The 23195-nt window shown below is 36.7% G+C and overlaps 1 protein-coding gene across 1 annotated transcript; it reads left to right on the top strand.

Annotated features, from left to right (window-relative positions):
* The first annotated feature begins 892 nt into the window (after positions 1 to 892).
* On the top strand, positions 893 to 19439 carry LOC150079645 (diphthamide biosynthesis protein 3-like). The gene is made up of 3 exons (XM_090384062.1): positions 893 to 1172; positions 5430 to 5504; positions 19136 to 19439. The coding sequence occupies exons 1-3, from the start codon at positions 1065 to 1067 to the stop codon at positions 19202 to 19204; spliced, it is 252 nt and encodes an 83-aa protein (XP_090240188.1). The 5' UTR covers positions 893 to 1064; the 3' UTR covers positions 19205 to 19439.
* Positions 19440 to 23195: the final 3756 nt, after the last annotated feature.

The raw sequence follows: 23195 nt of genomic DNA, 5'->3' as shown, positions 1-23195 counted from the left end.
AAACCCGTGCCACAGGCCCATTCTCTATCATATTATAACATATTATACTATATTATACTTCTGACACACTCTCTCTCAGGGTAATTCAGAATTTTTTTTTTTTTTTTTTTTTTTGGCTGGTGTAGCAAAAGCCTTAGGTTTCCTTGCACCCCGTGGCTAATAATAATAAAATAAAAATAAGTTTAAGGTAATGGCGCCACCTGATGAATTAATTATATAATACAGATGGTTATACAGTATTGGAATTTAATTCGTTTCCCCCTAGCGGTATATAAAATTGTTGTAAACCCCCATCGTTTATAATGTCATTGTCTTAAATGGTAAAAGAGATGAATCGCAATTTTCGTTTGTAAACTTGAAATTTAACTGTTCTACGTCTACCACGTTTGAAATTATGTCACACGACGTGATTAATTTGATGAACTTTGAAGAGTATATAGATTCGAAGGGCATAGTTCGCCGCAGAAGAAAATAGTTCTGTCGAAATTATATTATTACTTAAGTTTTATATAAAATTCAGCCCGGAAATTATTTCGAGTTCTATAATCCTTGTTAAAAAGACCTCTAAAGCATACGTGGCTTTCTTTGAATTAACTCGCAGGTTGCTTATTACTTTTAGCATTGTACATACATGCGCACGTATCATGAACGCCATGACATCAGTGACTAAAAATAGGCAGGGCAAAGCTATGTATACATATACAGTACTCAGGTTTGAGACAGTTTAATTGTATAATATATATTCGCGTGGTATATAGCTTTTTTTTTTTTTTTTTCTTTTGCAGCCTTATAGTTCCTGCTGCGCTGACGTAGTTATTAAAATGAAAAACAAATTAATAATAGAAGTAAAAAATATATATATATACTCTACATATTAAGTAACACTTGCATTCATTTAGTGTACTTCATAAAATTACCACAAGTTTAACTAAGCACTAAAGGAGCAATTAATTTATCTCGCACAATTCATGGAAACCTGGTACCCATTACAGGATTTTTAGCGTTTCCGTCACGCTTCTTCCTTTTCATCACTGACTGCCTACGCAACGAGAGTGTGTTTGAGAATGTCCATTTTTCACGACGAAGTTGAAATTGAGGACTTTGAATACGACGAGGAAACGGAAACGTATTATTATCCATGTCCGTGCGGCGATAAGTTTGAAATTACAAAAGTAAGTTGCGTTATTTTAACTGGTTTATATGCACTTGTACAGTGTATGTATGGTATTGCGCAACCCAGCTTGTCTGTTAGTTACCGTAGTGAAATTTTATAGTTCAATGGCTATTTTCTTGAACTTTTGATAGTAGCTAGGCTATATTCTTATAAGTCAAATAATTACGAAGGTAGGATTAATGTGCGTTCTTCTTGCACCACGATAAAATGTAAGGAAACGTGTATGGGACTAGGGAGGAGTATTTTCGTCCAGAAATGATCTGAAGAACACGTCAATTGATCGGTGTTTCTAACCTTTTTTGCACACATTTACAAGACGGGGGAAAAAAAAAAGGAACAACGAAAACAAAAGTTACCCCACATCTGGATGCTGGCGCCTAGATCTAACCATACAGTAGGCGTCACCAAATCCCAAGAGCAGCACATAGGTTGAGGTCTTTTGACTTCCTAGACTAGTATTTCTCAACTAGTTCTCCGCGAGTACTATCAGTTGAGATTCTGCGCTGAGGATTAAATTTTTATATAATTTATTTACAAGTATTTCTGTGTAAATATTTGCGAGATATTCAGTTCATTTTTTGGATCGTTTTTATGCCAATGTAATATTTATATACAGTAAAATATTAAAATAATGTGTTGTTTGTTCTGGTGCTCCACCTAAATTAGGGAATACATACTTTCCTTGTTCACCACAGTCTACAAACGATTGAGAAATGCTGTCCTTGGTGACCACAAAGTTAATCAATATAGCTGGGCCGCTCCTGTGAAGATACCATTATTAACTCATTTCCGTAATTCACGTCAGGTAATGATAATGTAGTAGGCTAAGTAGTAATTGAATTTTCAAAGTAATAATTAACTCCCAGACTAATAAAATGTGGTAAAACAAAATATGTACCATGCTACCTACTAGACGAGGGCCGATTGTGGGAGAAGGAGAATTTGTCACCATTTGTATGACTTGCATGAGTTACCATTTAAGACTAAATAGATGTTCCACGTGGATAATGGCCACATTTATAAATATATATAATTTCTGTTGGTCTGTTTAAGGAGTTAAAAAGTACAGTGAAATTCTTATTTCTATATGGGCATATGCATGTGTGTTTAGGGAAAGGAAAGATGAAACAAGCTTTTTATTTCAATTGTTTAATCTTTGAGTGGTGAGGTGTAGTTCTTGATAGTATCACTATTTATGTAACTTCTATGAGTTAACATTTAAGATTAAACAGATTCCCCATATAGATAATCTTATATAGGAATTATGTAAAAGTGTCTAGTATTACTGAAACTATATGTACCAAAACAGAATTTATAAGCTCATTTAAGAGCATATTTTAATGCAGGCCAAGCTTTTCTCTTGGAAACAGTCATATTTATACCTAGGCAAGTTAATTGTCTAGGGCCCATAATTTTGCAGGGCTCATGCCAACTTCTAATCAGTTATATTAATTGCATTATCCTTTGAAATTGTACAGAGGAAGTAGTTGTGGTAAAGCAAAATACATGATATAGCCATTATACCATTATTTAAATAAATACATTAAAAAATCCCAAATCAGCGATTTTTTGTAGCATTATTCAAATTGTTTTTTCCAGTTTCCATTAGTGGGGGCTCATACATAGACAAAATAGCTATGACCTATAAATACACTTCTGAAAGATAAAAAAAAAAGGAATTTATTTTGTAAATTTAGAAGCTACATGAAGTTTAAACTAAAGCCATACATTTTGACTTTACTTCAAGTCTTTCTTGTATAATGGCAAATAAGCTGAATAATTTGTAAGAAAATATACTTACATAGCATGGATGCTAAATACTGTCTCTTACGTTACATTCTGTCTTGATAATTGCTAACAAAGAAATTAAAGTTTTTGTATATTCCTCAATATTAACAGTATTTGTGTCATGTTTTGGAGTTTTATATTTAATTAGTAAGTGTAAAAAAAAATTAAACTATAATATACATTTATCAACAAAAATGAAATTGTAGGTAAGATTTTAAGATTAATTGCAGGGTAACTATAGAGTAGGGGGCAGAAAGTTGTAATTAATATTGTACTCTTCAAATTGGTTTAATGTTAGAAGTGGGGAGCCCTCTCAAGAATTAGTTCTGGGACCACTGTTTCTGATGTTCATAAATGATATCAAAAATAGAATAAAGTTTGACATGAAATCTAGATAGAAAAAATTCAATTATATAGAGGAATTAATGAAGGCTTTTGCCTAATGCTCCTAGGGGGAATATGCCTGCCAACTCTATCCCAAATAGAAGGGGTACTACCAAATATTGTAGAAGATTTGGATGCTGCATATAATGATTTATTTGAAGAAACTTCTTGAGTGGAATGCAATTTAAATTTTCTGCCATTGTGGTGTGAGAGATGGTTTATGGCTAGTCTCTATGTTTGCCCATGCTAATAGCTGATATTAACCACTCTCATCCACCACCTTTCTAGATGCAATTCTATGTTTTTTCACCAAATCTGTGCTCCTACTTCAAGCTGCAATCTTTGGAAGCACAGCAAACCATCCAGGACCTTAAACTTCTGTATCTTTTTTCCTCCAGATTAAATTATCTTCCAGATCTCCTATGCCATTTTAATTTTCATGTACCAGCGGTAGCTACAAGACAGAAGATTACCTTCCACATTAGGAGATCAAGATTACAGATTTCCAAGAACTCTTTAAAAGAACCATGAAACTTGTGAACCTTTAGAAACAAAGTTAAACAAAGTGGAGAGACTCTGTTAGAGATGAGTCATTAATTAACCTAACTGCCCTCTTTTGAATGGAATCTAGAAGCTATAAGAAAAGTAATGCCGAAAGCAAAAGAGAAAAGCCAGTTTTTTAGATGCAGAGGAAGTAATATTTGTAATGTCAATAGAGATTAGAAGTCAGGGTAATTCCCAGTGGAGATATATGATCTTGCCTAGAAATCAGTGTGTCATTGAAGATGAGCATAGGAGCAGAAGAATCCTTTTTGTGAGATATGACAGGACTGAGTTTTAGAAGAATTGAAATCAACTAAGTTATCTTTGTCTCATTGGAGGTCAGCATTTAAGGAATTGGTAGTGGATATTCGAGAAGTTGAAGCTGTTTGTGCAGGCAGGCAAGGTTTCTCAAACTGGAAGGTGGAATGCAATCTGCTATCATCAGCAAAACTATGGAAATGATTTCTGGTCAATGGAAGAAGGTCATTAATATACAAGAGGAAAAGAGTGGGAGAAAGAACTGAACTTTGGGGAACACCAGCATTTAGTGGAGAAGTTAGAAGGCAGACAGCCATCACCCATAGTGAGCGGTCAGAGAGAAAACTGGATACCCAGTTACAAAAAACAGTGGCAAACCATGATGGAAGCTTATTTAGAAGACCTTTATGCCAAACACGATTAGAAGCCTTTAAAATATCAAGAGCAACTGCTTGAGTTTCACTAAACTTTTCTGTTGAATTTGGTCATAGATGGGTAACATAACCCAGAATATCAACAGTGATGGAATCCATGCTGGCAAATGTTGATGATATGGAAGGTTTCTAGATAGTTTGAGTTGGTGGTTAATTGATTTCTCTATTACTTTGGGAAGAGTTGAAGTAAGTGCAATGGGATAATTGGATGGGAGGGATTTGTCGCCCTTTTTACGAACTGGCTGGACATAAGCAAATTTCCAAGCAGAAGGGAAAATACCTTTGTTATAAGAAAGTGAAAAAATACGACACAGAACAAGAGGAGAACAGGAGTAAGTTCATGAGCACAGGTTTTGAGAACAAGTGGAGAAATATCATAAGGACCTGCAGTTTTCTTAGCATCAAGATTGTTCAAAATCCTTTTGATGGAAGACCACAGGAGGCATTGAATGGAGTGTACTGGGAATAATGTGTTATGTTATAAAGATGAACTTTAATTCTAATTAAGCTCTGGACATAAGAATAGTGTTAAGAAGTCAACCTCAAAATTCTTACAACTCTTATGAAGAAATTCAAAGTAAAACTTTTTACTTATCACATCTTCACTCCATAATTGGATATGAAAGGAGGATCCAAAAACAAGTTCCACCATCCAGAATTAAACTTGCAACCAAATGTCCTATTTTATATTTGTCTGACATCTTTTAATATAATGAGTACATGATTATTGCCATAGAGAATATTTTATTTCCATAAGAAAAGGCGTAATTTTTTTTTTTTTTTTTTTTTTTTTTAGTTTTCTTTATTGTTTTTTTTATAAATTCACTTTTAAATAACTCAATTTTCAGGAAGAGCTTATGAATGGAGAGGATGTTGCTACATGTCCAAGTTGCTCCCTTATAGTGAAAGTTATCTATGATCCCGTAAGTATTGAATTATAAATTATCTGTATTTTTATATGGTTTTTATAAATGAATTATTTGTTATAGTATAACAAATATTAATTATGAAATTAGCCACACGATGATTTAATAACAAATAATCTGGACTGGCCATCACCAACGGGAGGATGCCCCAAAGATAAGAATTGAAATAAATGGAGAAAGGATAGAACAAGTGGACAAATTTGTATACCTTGGATGCAAAATAACAAGTGAAAGAAGAAACAAAGACAAAATAAACAGAAGAATTACTATGGCAAAACAGTAGTATTTATCAACATGAAAAAATTAACTGCCCAAGACCTCAATGTCAAAATGAGGATTAGGATTAATAAATTCTTTGTGTTTGGTGTATTCTCATATGGTGCAGAAACACGGATGCTAAGCAAAAATATTGAAAATAAAATCAGTGCTTTTGAAATATGGACATATAGGAGAATGATGAAAATATCATGAAAAAGTAAACCAAGGAACAAAGATGTACTAAAAATGGCAAAATCGAAATATAAACTTCTAAACACACTGAAGCAATGGAAAATAGCTCTATGCTATTATAAATAGCTATAATAGCATAGAGGATTAGAGTGGGCTCAAATACAAAGAACTTCCATGGGTGGCTGAGTAGAGGGAAGTGTGGCGATCCTTGGCAGCCAACCTCCTGGAAGGAGATTGCATGTTCCATCATGTGGATGGATGGAACATGGAGTGAAAGTATCTATCAAAAAATCATCTGGTTCTGTAAAGTGGGAGTGGAGAGATTGAGATTGGTGTCTGCCTTCTGGCTGACTGTAAGGAAATAGAGATGCTGCAGTCCTTCACAGAACACTGGCATATTTGTATTAAACTGATAAGGGGCTGTCAAAAGCTAACCCTTATTATCATCAATCTGTGCGGTATAATGTTGCACCAATTGACCGACCTGCAATAAGGCCAATTGTACTGTACAACTTTTCTAATTGCAGGGTGAAAACACCATATTGTAATAGATTTGAGAATGGGAGACGTAGACAGCAAATTGGTGGTTCAGGGGTCATTCTCTAGACTTCCAAACTGCACTCTTACTGTTGATATCAGGAGGAGAGGAGAGGTGGGCCCTATGATTAACCTTGAGCCACTAATTAGCCTCCATGTGGTAAGTTATTGTTTGTTTGCAAGCCAGGATTACCCAGAAATTCTAGGTTTCTGGGAGTAGTCCCAGATTCGACTACTGTCCCCAATTTTTGGATGTGTCTTTGGAATGGCAACTGATAAGAACTGCAAGACATCACATACTTGAGGCTATTTTTTTTTTTGGTCATTATTGAGCATCACATAAATAACTCATCTCCAAAATGATCACTGATATATTCGCTTACCACTACTATGGCTACATTAGTGTGAATATGAGTATTTTAAGTAGAGCATGACAAATGCAGCCCCAAACCACAGAACAAATTATGCCCTCACAATGAGTTGCCCTGGTATTGCCACTTTCAAACACATTTGTTTTTAAACTGGGAAGATCCTTTTAGAGATGACATTACATTGTCAAAGATTAATCTGCTATTAGCCATTATCTCATCTTGTAAATAAATAGTGATGTCATTTGTTTGGAAGTGGTGCAGTACTAGTGGAACCTGCTAAGAAGGCAAAGATTATTTTTGTTGGAATTTTAATTGGCATCTCTCTGTGTTTAAGCATGCCATTTTGGGCTCAGAGTTTTATTGTGATTTCGCTGGATTGTAGAGTGTGATAGGAAGTTTTTTTTTTTGACAGCGAGTCGTTGATTGCTGTAACAAGTTGTCCTCATAGGTAGTTAAGGCTGACAGGTTGAATAAATTCAAAGGTCAACTGGATAGTTACCTGTGTGAGGAGTGAAGCATATAACAGGAGAGACTGCTTCTACAGGGATGGGATAAACTTAAATAGAAGGGTTGCATGAGTATTTGCTGATGCTATCGAGGCATCGTTATGTGGGGCAGAAAACTGCTAACTTGGGGGATTCACAGATTAAAAGGTTAACAGTAGCCATAGGCAGAGGTGAAAGTGATTCTTGCACTGCTTCTATTAGAATGAGCAGTGGCGTGGAGGGTGGGGTGCTGGGGGTTCAGGAACTGGTGGGAATCATCATGAAACAAATACATGGGCTGTGTTAGGGTAACTAAGAATAAGAATACGTGCATGTACACCAATGCTAGACGTATAGTAAATAAATTTGAAGTGCTGGTCAAGACATCAAAGGCAGATATTGTTTGGATATCAGACACATCGTGTCACTGATATAAGCAGTGTAGAATTGGAACTTGGGGAGTACAATGTGAACAGACAGGAGAGAAGGGGTTATGTTGTTAATTAAGAAAAACAAAATCTAAGGAATTGCATCCAGTTGACATAGGTGGACAGTGCAATGTCAAATCAGTTCGGTGTTACATAAGCACTGGGAAAGTAAAAATGAGAGTAGAAGTGTTATAGGCCTAATGACTAATGAGTTCAACAAACAGTTGTACAGAGAAATAGAATTGGTCAGTAAATCAGATTCTGTTATAATGGGGGATTTTAACTTCCCAGATATTGACTGGAACTTGTGCTTTGGTCACTTGCACACTAGCAAGACTTTTGTGGATTTATTGGATGATTGTATTCTGCACCAGCATGTTCGAGAGGTAACTAGAGAGGATAATACTCTTGATCTGGTTATCAGCAGTGATTATTCATGTATAAAGAATTTGCAGATAAAGGAACTACTAGGTGGCAGTGATCACAGTGTACTGATGTGGGATTTACTTAAAGATATAATTGCCATCAGGGGTAAAGGAAAGGGTTTTTGCTACTGTAAAGGTGACTACAGTGGTGTCAGATAGTCTCACTGTACAGAATTTAAAAACTGATGATGTCACCAACAGCAAATTCTAAATGGGAAGCATTCAAGGAAATAATCGTGGATGCTACTAGGCTTTTCATACCGATTAAGAAATATTGTTCAAGGTTTAGACTTAAATGGATGTCAGATGAACTAATGCAACTCGTGGCAGAGAAGAAAAATGCATGGGATGCATATAAATTATCAGGCGACGCAGAAGCCCATGGCAGATTTAAGCTAGTCTGTAATGAAGTCATAAAGGAGATTAGGCAAGCGAAGGCAGGTTATGAGAAATCTTTGGCAAAGGATGCTAAGAAAAACAGCAAGGACTTCTTTACCCTAGAAGGTAGGAGATGAATCAGATTTTTCCACTTGATATCAATGGTTTGACTGTTAATGATCCTGCCCAGATAGCTGATAATCTGAATGAGTATTTTGCATCTACATTCACACATGAGGAGTTATTAAGTAAGGAAAATTCCAGAAGTTTATCAAACCGTAACAGGGTGCTTAATGATTTTGTAATAACTGAGAGCAAAGTGGAAGGGAAATTGTTGAAGTTAAACATAAAGGCACCTGGGGTGCATGGGATCTATCTAGTTTTATTAAAGGAGGTGGCAAAGGAAGTAAGCAAACCCTTAGTCATAATTATGAGAGCATCCTTGGACTCAGGGGAAGTCCCCATAGACTAGAAATGTGCAAATGTATCCCCATTTCACAAAGAGGAATCTAAGAGTGACACGAGTAATTACAGACCAGTTAGTATAACTTCTGTTCCGGGGAAAATAATGGAGTCACTGGTTAAAGGTGCATTGCAGGATCATCTAGACAGGACTGCAGTAATAATTCAGACATAGCATGGGTTTGTTAAGGGAAAGTCTTGTCTGACAAATTTCATTGGATACTATGATGTTACAAAGGAACTGGATGCAAAAAATAATTTTGATATCATATCCTTGGATTCGGGAAAAGTTTTTGAACTTTTCCCGAATCCAAGTGTCAAAAACTTTCCTTCGGGAAAGTTTTTGACACTGTTGTTCATGGAAGGCTATTGTACAAATTGAAGCTGTATGGTATTAAGGGTAAGTTGCTACAGTGGATAAAAAGGGTGATAATCGATGGATACTGCTCTTTGTGGACTAATATTATTAGTGGAGTCACCCAGAGTGTGTTGGGCCCATTGTTGTTTTGTATATTTATCAGTGATATTGATGAAGGCATATCAGGCTTAATATCAAAGTTTGCAGATGATACAAAGGTTGGCAGGGTTGTTAATGACAATAGTGGTAGTGTGGTACTGCAACAGCATCGAGAAAAGTTAAGGAGATGGGCTGAGAGGTGGCAATTGAAGTTTAACATTGAGAAATGCAAAATACTGCATAGTAGTAGTAGTGGCATGTGATACAAGAAAGCAAGTGTATGAGCTTATGCAGCATCAGCCAAAGGAAAAAAAAAAAAAAAAAAAAACACACCATTCCCTCCAAATGCCTGTCCAGTTCCTCCTTAAATTTATTTAACCTATCAACTTCCACAATGGCAGATGGAAGTTTGTTCCAGCAATTAACCACCCGCTGGCTAAAGGCAAATTTCCACACATCTTTTCTACATCTGTCTTTTCTTAATTTGAATTTATGCCCCCTTAGATTCGTAATCTGAACAAGTGGAAGGATCCCATCAGAATTCAGTGTGCTCAACCTATTCAAGGCCTTATACACCTCAATCAGATCACTGTGCAGGTGCCTAGTCTCCAGCCACTGCAATTTGCAAAACTTAAGCCTCTCTTGGTAAGAGAATCCCTTCATTCCCCTCACCAATCTTGTTGCCCTTCTCTGTACACGCTCAAGCAAATCTACATCCTTCCTAAAATGAGGCCTCCAGACCTGTACACAGTACTCAAGCCGTGGCCTGACCATTGCCTTATACAGAGGGACAGTCACCTCCTTTTCCCTGCTAGCAAAATTCCTATATATCATTGACAAAAACCCCATGACCTGCCCTGGCAGCCTGTCTGCATTGCTCAGAAAACTTCATATCTGACTGCACAATTACTCCAAGGTCTTTTTCATATTCTACCACCTTAAGTGTAGTACCACACAGTTGGTACGTTTCTCTGGGGTTACTTCTGCCCATATGCAGTACTTTGCATTTGTCAAGATTAAACTCCAGTTGCCACTTCTTAGCCCATCTACCCAAATTATCTAGATCCTGTTGCAGTAGCACACTGCCATTACTGTCATTAACAACCCTGCCAACCTTTGTATCATCTGCAAACTTCTACACTAAGCCTGATATACCTTCATCAACATCATTGATAAATATACAAAACAACAGAGTACCCAACCCCGAACCCTGTGGGACTCCACTAATAACATTAGTCCATGAAGAGCAGCACCCATTAATTACCGCCCTCTGTCTTCTCCCACTCTACCATCCTCTTATCCATTGTAGCAACTTACCCTTAATACCATTCTGCTCCAAATTGTACAATAGTCTTCCATGTGCAACAGTGTAAAACGCTTTCCTGAAATCCAAATACAGGCATATCTCGAATAACGAATAGGATGCGTTCCACAAAATTACTTCCTTAAGTGAAACTTCGTTTTCAGAGGTAAAAATACTATGGCCAGAATAGGGATACGTTCCTACGTAAAGAAAATGAAAAGCTTTTTTTTCGAACGAAGAAAAGTTTTATTAAATAAACAGTCAACTTACATACAAAGTGAAATCATATTTTAAAATATGAGTCTAAAGTTGATTGTTTATGCTCTTTTTCTCTTTCATTTAACAATTGCCTATACGGAGTTATTGCATTTAACACAGATCGCTTAATAATAACACTTCTTCCTAAATCAGGATCATTTTCACTAAAAAAAAATTTAAAACGTTTTCAATGTCATTTAAGCACCTTTTTAAATCTTTGGTTGTTAACACTTTTTCGGCAGGAACTTCTTTAAGTTCGTCTCCATTATCTTTGTCTTCGTTTCTAACAAGGTTTTCTAAATCTTCCACTGAAAAACCATCATCTTCTGCATTCAATAAATTTCTAACATCCTCTTCATCGACATTTTCGAAACCTATTGATTGAGCCATCTGGATAACTTCATTTCTAATTTCTTGGATGTTATTTTCTTCTTCTAGTACAACTTCCGGCCATATTTTGCGCCAAACTCCATTTAAGCATTTCTTAGTGACTTCTTTCCAAGAACTATCAATGTTTTCAATTTCCAGCAATTTTACAACTTTCCCTTAACAATTGCGTTTTTAATGGTGTAGTTTTTCCAAAAAGTTTTAACTGTCATTTCCTCTTTATCCTCTAGTTCAGTTAAATTGCTTAATGTTCGATGCAGATAATAAGCTTTAAATTATGCTATTACTCCCTGATCCAATGGTTGAATCAGGGAAGTTGTGTTTGCTGGAAGAAACACAACTGTGACAAGAATGCGTGTGTCCAACGTGTTAAGATCAGTAGGATGTCCCGGAGCATTGTCTAACAACAAAAGAGGTTTTTATTCACAGTTGTTTTTTTTCACAATACCATTTTACTTCAGGACAAAAGTGGTTAACAAACCAATCAGTAAATAACTCCTTGGTAACCCACGCTTTTCTATTTGCTTTCCATATTACGGGTAAATTCATTTTTATGTTACCTTTTAATGCCCTCGGATTTTCTGAATGGTAAACTAATAACAATTTTAATTTATAATCGCCAGAGGCATTTGATCCAAAGAGTAACGTTAAACGGTCTTTGGCTGCTTTGAACCCAGCAGCTGATTTTTCTTCAATAGAAATGAAGCTTTTTGTTGGTAGCCATTTCCAGAACAAACCGCTTTCGTCAACATTGAACACCAAATTTGGAAAATTTTCACGTTCAATTATTTCCTTTAGTTTTTCTGGAAACTTATTTGCAGCTTCTCCTGTTAATTTTACACTATGAATCCTGGCCCGTTTTTTAAATTTCTCGAACCAACCACGAGAAGCCCCAAAGGTTTCTGTAATTTCTTCAGTTTGTTTAGATTTCAGGTGATTAAACTGGAATATTTTTTTTATGTTAAATGGGGCTTGAAATTGCCGACTTCGTTATATCAAAGCTTCGTTATCAGAGGTAACGTTAACCAAGGTATGCCTGTATATGATATCAAAATTATTTTTTGCATCCAGTTCTTTTCAAATTTGTCAGAAAAAACTTTCCCTTAACAAACACATGCTGTATCTGAATTATTGCTACAGTCTTGTCTAGATGATCCTGCAGTGCATCTTTAACCAGTGACTACATTATTTTACCCGGAACAGAAGTTAAACTAACTGGTCTGTAATTACTCGTTTCCCCCTTTGTGAATTGGGGATACATTTGCACATCTCCAGTCCTTGAGGACCTCCCATGGGTCCAAGGATGCTCTCATAATTATGACTAAGGGTTTGCTTAGTTGCTTTGCCGCCTCCTTTAATATCACTGGATAGATCCCATCCACCCCAGGTACCTTTCTTATGTTTAACTTCAACAATTTCTCCTCCACTTTGCTCTCAGTTCAAAATCATTAAGCACCCTGCTACAATTTGATAACCTTCTTCCATTTTCAAACCTTAATAATTCCTCATGTGTGAATGTAGATGCAAAATACTCATTCAGTTTGTTTGCTATCTGAGCAGGATCATCAACAGTCGAACCATCGATATCAAGTGGACCAATCAGATTCATCCCCTTCCTTTTAGAGTTTATATAAGTAAAGAAATCCTTGCTGTTTTTCTGCATATGGGTAGAAGTAACCCCAGTGAAACATACCAACTGTGTGGTACTACACTGACAGTGGGAGAGAATGAAAAGACCTAGGGGTAATTGTGTTGTTGTTGTTATTTTAGTTTTTAGGAGCATTAGCAACTAAGGCCATATTGCTCCAAGATATACGGTGGTCATTCCCTGACCTTTCCACATCCTCCGTATTTGGTGGTGATGGGCTCGAACCCCGGTCTAATCAAGAAGAGTGTGCTACGCACTGCTGCTCCTTCCCACCTGGCTACGGAGGCGCTGGTAATTGTGCAAGCAGATATGAAATTTTCTGAGCAATGCAGACAAGCTACCAGAGCAAGTAATGGGGTATTGTCAATGACATACAGGAAAATTGCTAGTAGGGAAAAGGAGTTGATTATCCCTTCGTATAAGGCAGTGGTCAGGCCACGCCTTGAGTGCTGCATACAGGTCTGGAGGCCTCATTTTAGGAAGATGTAGAGTTGTTTGAGCATGTACAGAGAAGGGCAACAAGATTGGTGAGGGGAAAGAAGGGGTCCTCTTACCAAAAAAGGCTTAGGTGTTGCATATTGCAGCGGCTGCAGACCGGGCACCTGCGAGGTGATCTGATTGAAGTGTATAAAGCCTTGAATGGGTTGAGCAGGCTCAGTGCTGATGGGATTCATCGGCTGCAGACCGGGCACCTGCAAGGTGATCTGATTGAAGTGTATAAGGCCTTGAATGGGTTGAGCAGGCTCAGTGCTGATGGGATTCTTCTTGCTCAGATTACAAACCTAAGGCGGCATAGATTCAAACTGAGGAAAGACAGTTGTAGAATAGATGTGCAGAGGTTTGCCTCTAGCCAGTGGGTAGTTGATTGCTGGAACAAACTTCCATCTGTTGAAATTGATAGCTTAAATAAATTCACAGCAGAACTAGACAAACATTTGGAATGAATGGATCAGTGAAATGGGAAGGTTTTTTTTTTTTTTTTTCATGATGCTACATAAGCTCATATGCTTGCTTTCTTGCATCACATGCCTCCATTACTACTTCTACTATAATTTGTATTTTCTTATCTACATGTTTTTTTTTTTTTTTTTTTGCTAGTGTAGCAAAAGCCTGTGGCTTCCTTGCACTATATGGCAAATACTATTACTGCTATATAGAGAAGGGGGGAAAAATTAATTTCCCTTCCATTTTGAGGCAAATGTGATATTATTTTATGTTATATGGTTTTTTTATAATGCATATACTGTACTTCATTAATTATTCGTCTTATGAAATTATTTAATACTTGTATCATAACACAAAGAGAGCTGACAGACAGCCTTTCACACTCTATATGCTACTTTAAAAATAAACAAGGTCATGAAATTGACCTGTTCCAATCTTTTACAAGTGTATCTATATTTTAAATAAAATATGTTAGTTGTGGAATAATTATAATTTTTTATTATAAAAAAAACAACACATTAGTAGATACTTAAAATTTGAAGTAAACTTAAAAATGAAATAAGGCAAATAATGCAATTTCTGGAACTGGTGTTCTCCAGAGAAAATTATATTTTTATTTATGTTCATGTAATTGACAATTTATGAAACCCTGTTTTAAACTGTGATGGTAAGGTCCTAAACTGGAAATTAGAATTCTGTAAAAGTAAAGCTTACCACAGGTGTGCTATAGTTAACGTATAAAATATGTATTTTATGTGAAAAACTTTCAGGATTGCTTTCACTACACACACACCACCAAGATTTTAGGAATGTGGAAACTGTGGTCAGAATTCAACTAAGCAGTTTAATTCCTACTGACCACAAAAAAAAAAAAAAAAAAAAAAATCAGAAGACAGGATATTCCTCCAACTCCATATAAATAGATATATTAATAAAACAAAATATTTTATGAATTGGAAAGGGCCTCTGTCTCTGTGATTCATTTCTAAAATACTGTATATGATATTTCAGTCATACTGGAGTAACGGATTAAAAACAAGGTTTGAGCAAAAATCCCTTTGCTTTTTTTAAGAAACTAAAAATAAATACATCTACCAAAAGCTTTTGAACTTGTGTAGTCCTCCTTCATTTGGGAAGGTTATATGATATTTCAATTCGAAATATCGTATATATTAAAATCAGTTCATAATTTCATTTATTTAATAATAATTATTATTATTTTATTCTGTCCTATAAATTCAGAATGGTATATATTCATTTTCCAAATTAGCAAGGGCACATGATACAAGAAAGCAAGCTTATATAGCCAAAAAAAAAAAATGCACACACCCTTCTCATTTCACCCATCCACTCACTCCAAATGTTTGTCTAGTTCTGCCTTGAATCTGTTTAAGCTATCAACTTCTACAACGACAGATGGAAGTTTCTTCCAGCAATCAACCACCCGCTGGCTAAAGGCAAACTTCCACACTACAACTGTCTTTCCTCGATTTGAATTTATGCCCTCTCAGGTGATTATTCTGAGCAAGAGGAAGAATCCCATCAGCATTGAGCATGTTCAAACCATTCAAGGCTTTATACACCTCAATCAGATCAGCTTGCAGGTGTCTAGTCTCCAGACACTGTAATTTACAAAACTTAAGCCCTTTTTTCGTAAGAGCAACCCTTTATTGCATTTATCCCTAATCTTGTTGCCCTTCTCTGTAATCGTTCCAACAGCTCTACATCTTTCTTAAAATGAGGCCTCCAAACCTGTATACAGTACTCGAGGTGTAGCCTGACCATTGCCTTATACAAGGGAATAATCACCTCCTTATCCCTGCTAGAAAAATTCCTATATATCATTGACAATACACCATGAGCTACTCTTGCAGCCTGTCTGCACTTCTCAGAAAACTTCATATCTGCCTGCACAACCACCCCCAGGTCCCTTTCATTCTCTACCACTGTCAGTGTAGTACCACAGAGTTGATACGTTGCTCTGGGGTTGCTGTTTCCCATATGTAGTACTTTACATTTGTCAATGTTAAACTTCATTTGCCACCTCTCAGCCCATCTGCTCAACCTTTCCAGATCCTGTTGCAGTAGCATAGTGTCAGTAGTGTCCTTGATAACCCTGCCAACCTTCGTGTCATCTACAAACTTGGACATTAAGCTTGATATACCATCATCAATATCATTTATAAATACAGAAAACAATAATGGACTCAATACTGAACCCTGAGGGACTCCACTAATAACATTAGTCCACGATGAGCAGTGTCCATTGATTACGACTCTGTCTTCTCCCCCTCATTCATAGCAGCAATTTGCCTCCAATGCCACACTGCTCCAATTTGTGCAGCAGTCTTCCATGTGCAACAGTATCAAAAGCCTTTCTAAGATCCAAGTATATAATATCAATATAGATCCACCATAACAAACCTCATGGCCGCACAGGCATCAATTCTTCAAGCCTTCAAAATTAAATCTGAATTAGCTATAGTGTATGCCGATATTGAAGCTGCTTTTGACAGCCTAGACGTCACCGCCCTTCTCAGGCTTCTGCAATTCTTCTTCAGGATTAATGGAGACCTACTAGCTTTTCTCACTGCCTTATTGAGGAAAAGAAGTGTCCACCTCACTTTGAAGAAGACCCACTTTACAAGAAAAATCAATGCAGTGGTCCAACAAGGTGGCGTCCTGTCTGGCCTTCTCTTCTCAGCCATTCTGATTCCTTTCATGAGTCCTCGTGATGATGCTCTAATATATGCCGACGATATAAAGTTTCTTACCTTAATCCCACCATCTGCAAACCCAATGGCAATTACGTCTTCCATCACAGAGAACTTGACCGTCCTTTCAACTTACTTGAAGATGTTTGGATTAAACCTTAACCCTTCAAAATCTGCAATAATGATTTACTCATTGAAACAGCAACCAACAATAATTCAACCTTCAGTTTTAGGTACTCTCATCCCAGTGGTTACCTGCCATAAGGATCTCGGTGTCTATTTTGATCTGAAGCTGAAATTTAATGTTCACACAGAATACCACCGGAAGCGATTTAACACCCTACGCTGGAGAGCGAAACAACACTTACTTCATTCCAACGATGCTGCAACCACTACCAGATATCTTCAAGCCGCTGTTTATCCAGCTATTTTATACACTGCTGAAATTTGGGCATCTGTGTCGCCCTCACTTCAAAAACTGGTGTTCTCGTGCGAATACTGGACCCTGAAATGGTCCACAAATAAGCATCGCCGACCCCCTCAGTGGAGAACAACTGACATGGCTGAGCAGCTAAATGTACCCAGGCTCCCGAGGTTAATTGACAGCAGGCGTTTAATGACTACAGTAAAAATGTACACAGGAGTGATAAACACCCCAAACATCTGGGATTTCTGTCAGTGGCACAATCCTCTGCCATCCTTGAGGTCAGAGCCCACACTAATCCTCAAATACAACCGGTTGAAACTGCGTAGTCGGTTCTACCTGCCCAGGCACTCCCCAAAATTCAGGCACTGCTCCGTCTTGGGGTCGACCTTCAGAAATTGCCTACCGGCTGCAAATACCATCACATGCTCCTCGAGTGGATTACATCTGTGGAACTGGGATAATTTCCTTCATATGATGTTCAGTCCTCATATTTTCATTATTATAATTTCATTTTGACATGTTTAATTTTGTGTAACTCGTAATTTCCTACGTAATGGTAAATTTTTTAAAAAATAGCTGACAAACAAAAGAATCAAAATGCCAATAAGTGAAGGAAGGTGGGGTTGCTCTTGACAAATATGTCAGGACAAAAATATGGGGAAAAAACTAATTAACTCTTGGTAGGCACTATTAGTGTTGATCAGCAATGATGAAGAGATGATAATAAACAATATTTTAAAGGGACTAGGTTATTGATTAGGAACAATTCTGACATCATGTTTGATTTAATCTCCTATGCTGGATGTATTATAATAATGGGCTAAGTAGGCTTCCTTGAAGTGATATTGTGAAATTACTTTCCTTTGTATCATTTTATTTAGAAAAAAATGAGTGGAATATATAAGACTTTTGTTATTTTAGAGCCTTGCCGTATATCCAAAAATTTTAGATTTCTGAAATCTATTACAACAGCTAACCTCCCAAGTCTAGCACTCTATTATCCCACACCACCCATTTTCTGATTACATTTAGGAAAATGGGTAGTCTGGTAAAATGCTCAAGAATTGGCAGATTTAGTTCTTGGATTAGCTATTTGCCAATGCAGCAAGTCAGAGTGGATTGTACAGGGGAGATTTCACCTCAGATAAATAAGTTTTTACCGTTCTCTAATGACATTGAGAAATTTGTTAGGTCATGGAACTGTTTAATTGTCCTGTTTTTCTGACCCTAACTAGTTTTTATAATGCATGCACTGTATTAGCAGCTGAAAAGAGAAGTAGTAGAGGTTTCAAAGAGCGTCATCCCAACTATTCTGAACTTGTTCTCCTCACCCAAAAAAAAAAAAATTTTTGTATTCAAATTCGGAAAATAGCAACACTGCATTTCACTTATCAACACTAATGTGGAAGCAATGCTGATGCAAAAGAAAAGCTCTCCAGCCTAGTAACAACCATTTCCCTGACAACAGATTTTAAAATGTTGCCACCATAGCATATCCTTGAGAGAGCCACACAAGTGAAAGCTTCAGGGAGCAAGATCTGAATTATATTGTAGAATGAGGAAAATGGCCCATTTCATATTTGCAGTGGCTTTGGATATTCAGTAGCTTATGTTTAGTTTGGCATTGTTACATAGCAGGACAAATACTCCCTGGGGTTGAGTCACAAAACTACAGCAGTGGAAAATATAAATTTTTTCTTTTCTGAAAGTTTCATGTAGTAATAATTAGAATTTTTACTTTTGGGCTGACCATTGTAATATAAATAAATAAATAATTCTTTTAATAATTTTAAAGTAAATTGATGATTAGAAATTATTATTTTAATATATGTCTTTTATCTACTAGAATTCTCATTTGACATTAGTTTCATATTTAATATTAATCTCTTTTAGTAATGATTTATAAATTTAATGTTAAATCCTTAACTCTGTTAAATTTATTTTTCATATCAGGAGGAGTTCAGGTACCAGCAAGAAGAAGTGCAGATAAAGAAAACTCCAGGGCTGGAAGTAGCCCGGTGATCTATGTGAACTGGCACTTCCTGCACGTTTAATCGTTTAAATAAATGTGTAAAAATTAGCATCTTAAATTTGAATTGCTACACCAAAAATTAAAATTTGTCATTTTTGGCTGACAAGTTCTGTGTATGCATAAGAAATTAAGATTTTTTGCTATTAATATTAGTATTTCATGTTCCTGTAAATTCATCTGTAAGTATCTGCAAGGCACAAAAGAATAAAATCACTCCATCATGAATAGGCCTACAGTTTGCATCAGCTGTATATCACTTATAAAGAATAGATGAAATGAGTCATATTGGCAGTTGAACACGTTGAGATTTCCAGTGAAATCTCACTATTTTAAAGCTGCCTTCTACTATTTATTGTTTACCACCTTACCTGGAAATTCAGCAATACTACTACGAATTGTATTATTGACAACTAAGGTAGCACAGCACAAAAAATATATATATAATTAAGAACATATTGGTATTATATACTTTTTATTGTGGCCTTCCTTTCTTAATTGCATTGTCAACAGTTGCTCAAGTATATAAAAACATCACAGCAGCTCCTAATGAAAACAAAATATTTCACTCCTACCTGATTTTAACAAATATAGTTCAAAACAGCACAAAATTGTATGTAGTGACCAAATGTTACTGTGCACTTGGATTAAATTCAGCAGTGTACGTGCAAGTTAAGAAAATACTGGAAATGATTCATCTTCAATTGTTCTTATACTCATTGAATGTTATTTTTGATTGTCTCATCAACACATCACCTGGCATTCTGCTATTGTTTTCTCTCTGATGGCATCCTTCTAGTCTGAGATACTGTTGGAGAGATTGTTTCCATGAATGGAAAGGCTAAACTGCCTTAGATATTATTCTGTACTCAGAGGCATTATCTAGAAGTACATAAGGACCATAATAATTTTAGGTAATATACTTTCTTTTTATTTATTTTGTCTTACAAAGATAAAATATGATTTTAGTCAGAGCTCCCACTTTATAATAGCCTGAAGATAATCCAGTCTGATCAGATGTCTCATTTAATAATAGATATATATGTATAGTATCAATGTATTTTGCTAATCGTTTAACACATTTGCTGCTTGGATGATGCATATGTGCATGAAGGTGTTTTTTTAATCCACTTGGATGAAAAACCACCTGACTTTAAGAACTATTTTCTTCTGATGTCCCGAAGAAAAACTGCATGTTTTTGTCAAGAAACCTTTGCCAGTGTCTAACTAACATAGTGAAAAGAAAGTCCAAAATTGTCTCTGCCCTCCCCATTTCAGATTGACTTAGTCCTGTGAATTTTGAATTCAGTTCATTAAGGTTGTTGTTATTTGTTTTTTAGGAGCATTAGCAACTAAGGCCATATTGCTCCGGGGATATGTGGTGGTTATTCCTTGACCTTTCTGCACGCTCCATATTTGGTGGTCATGGGCTCGAATCCTGGTCTAATCAAGAAGCGTGTGCTACGCACTGCTGCTCCTGCCCACCTGGCTATGGAGGGGACTCATTAAGGTCATAGGTTCAGCTGGCAGTGAATGTGTTAAACATGTTTCTTCATATCAGAAATTCAGGTACCAGCAAGAAGTGCAGATAAAGGTACAGTTAAGTGGATATGACCATACATCCACTTGCTCTTGAAACTAGCACATTGATACTGTTCTTCCACACCATAAAAAAAATAAGGCCTGGGTGAAGACATTAGCATTAGTAGAGGCATATGATGCAAAAAAGCAAGCTTATGCAGCATCAGCCAAAAAAAAAAAAAACCCCACTCCCATTTCACCCCTCCATTCATTCAAAATAGCTGTCCAGCTGGGCCTTAAATTTATTAAGGCTATCAACTTCCACAACAAGGGATGGAAGTCTGTTCCACCAACCAATCAACTACCTGCTGGCTAAAGGCAAATTTCCACACATCTGTCTTTCCTCAATTTAAATTTATGCCCTCTCAGGTGATTATTCTGAGCAAGAGGAAGAATCCCATTGGCATTGAGCATATTCAAACCATTCAAGGCTTTATACACCTCTATCAGATCACCTTGCTGGTGCCTAGTCTCCAGACACTGTAATTTGCAAAACTTAAGCCTTTCTTCATAAGAGCAACCCTTTGTTCCATTCACTGATCTTGTTGCCCTTCTCTGTACTCGTCCCAGCAGCTCTACATCCTTCTTGAAATGAGGCCTCCAGACCTGTATACAGTACGCAAGGTATGGCCTGACCATTGCCTTATACAAGGGAATAAACACTACCTTATCCCTGCTAGAAAAATTCCTGTATATCATTGACAAGACACCATGAGCTACTCTTGCAGACCATCTGCACTGCTCAGAAAACTTCATATCTGCCTGCACAATTACTCCCAGGTCCTTTTCATTCTTTACTACTGTCAGTGTAGTACCACAGTTGATACGTTGGTCTGGGGTTACTGTTTCCCATATGTAGTACTTTACATTTGTCAATGTTAAACTTCATTTGCCACCTCTCAGCCCATCTGCTCAACCTTTCCAGATCCTGTTGCAGCAGCATAGCATCAGTAGTGTCCTTAACAACCCTGCCAACCTTTGTATAGTCACCAAACTTGGACATCAAGCTTGATATACCATCATCAATATCATTTATAAATACAGAAAACAACAATGGACCCAACACTGAGCCAATCCAATCCACCCCCGGTGCCTTTTTTACGTAGTAGTAGTAGTAGTAGTGGCATGTGATGCAAGAAAGCAAGTGTATGAGCTTATGCAGCATCAGCCAAAAAAAAAAAAAAAAAAAAAATCACACCATTCCCTCCAAATGCTTGTCCAGTTCCTCCTTAAATTTATTTAACCTGTCAACTGCCACAACGACAGATGGAAGTTTGTTCCAGCAATTAACCACCCACTGGCTAAAGGCAAATTTCTGCACATCTATTCTACATCTGTCTTTTCTTAATTTGAATTTATGCCCCCTTAGGTTCGTAATCTGAACAAGTGGAATTATCCCATCAGGATCCTTCCACTTGTTGTGGATGTTTATCCTCAACAATTTCTCCTCCACTTTCCTCTCCGTTATTACAAAATCATCTAGCTCACTGCCAGAGTTTACTTCACCTCTGGCATTCCCCTTCCTGAATAACTCCTCGTGTGAATGTACATGCGAAATACTTGTTTAGTTTGTTAGCCATCTGAGCAGGATTCTCAACTGTTGAACTATCAATATCCAGTGGACCAATCTGATTCATCCCGTTCCTTCTAGAGTTTACATAGGTAAAGAACTCTTTTCTGTTTTTCTTTGCATCCTTTGCCAAGGATTTCTCATAATCTGCTTTTGCCTGCCTAATCTCCTTTGTGACTTGGTTACAGACCAGCTTATATCTATCATAGGCTTCCATGTCACCCATTAATTTATATGTATCCCATGCATTTTTCTTCTCTGCCATATGTCTTATAAGTTCATCTGACATCCATTTAGGCCTAAACCTTGAACAATATTTCTTAGTTGGTACGTAAGGCCTAGTAGCTTCCAAGATAAGTTCTTTGAATGCTTCCCATTTTGAATTTGCTGTTGGTAACATCATCATCAGTTGGTCCCACTGTATAGAATTTAAATACTGTCTCAGGCCATAGTAGTTGCCTTTACGAAAGCAAAAACCCTTCCCTTTACCCCTGATGGTAGTTACCTCTTTGAGTAAATCCAACTTCAGCACACTGTGATCACTGCCACCTAGTGGATCCTTTATCTGCAGATTCTTGATGCATGAAGAATCACTACTGATAATCAGATCAAGAGTATTACTCCCTCTAGTTGCCTCCCGAACATGCTGATGTAGGAAACAATCATCCAATAAATCTACAAAAGCCTTGCTAGTGTATGAGTGACCAACCCACAAATTCCTGTCAATATCTGGGAAATTAAAATCCCCCATTATAAGACTCTCTGATTTTTTTTTTTTTTTTTTTTTTTTGATTTGGTAGTTGTTGGCGCATCGGCTTCTGTGGCCATATTGC

The sequence above is a fragment of the Mastigoproctus giganteus genome, chromosome 10 (assembly GCF_048544385.1).
Source record: "Mastigoproctus giganteus isolate SK-2022 chromosome 10, ASM4854438v1, whole genome shotgun sequence".
In the NCBI taxonomy this organism is placed as follows: Eukaryota; Metazoa; Arthropoda; class Arachnida; order Uropygi; family Thelyphonidae; genus Mastigoproctus; species Mastigoproctus giganteus.
This window is presented reverse-complemented; position numbering and strand designations above follow the sequence as displayed.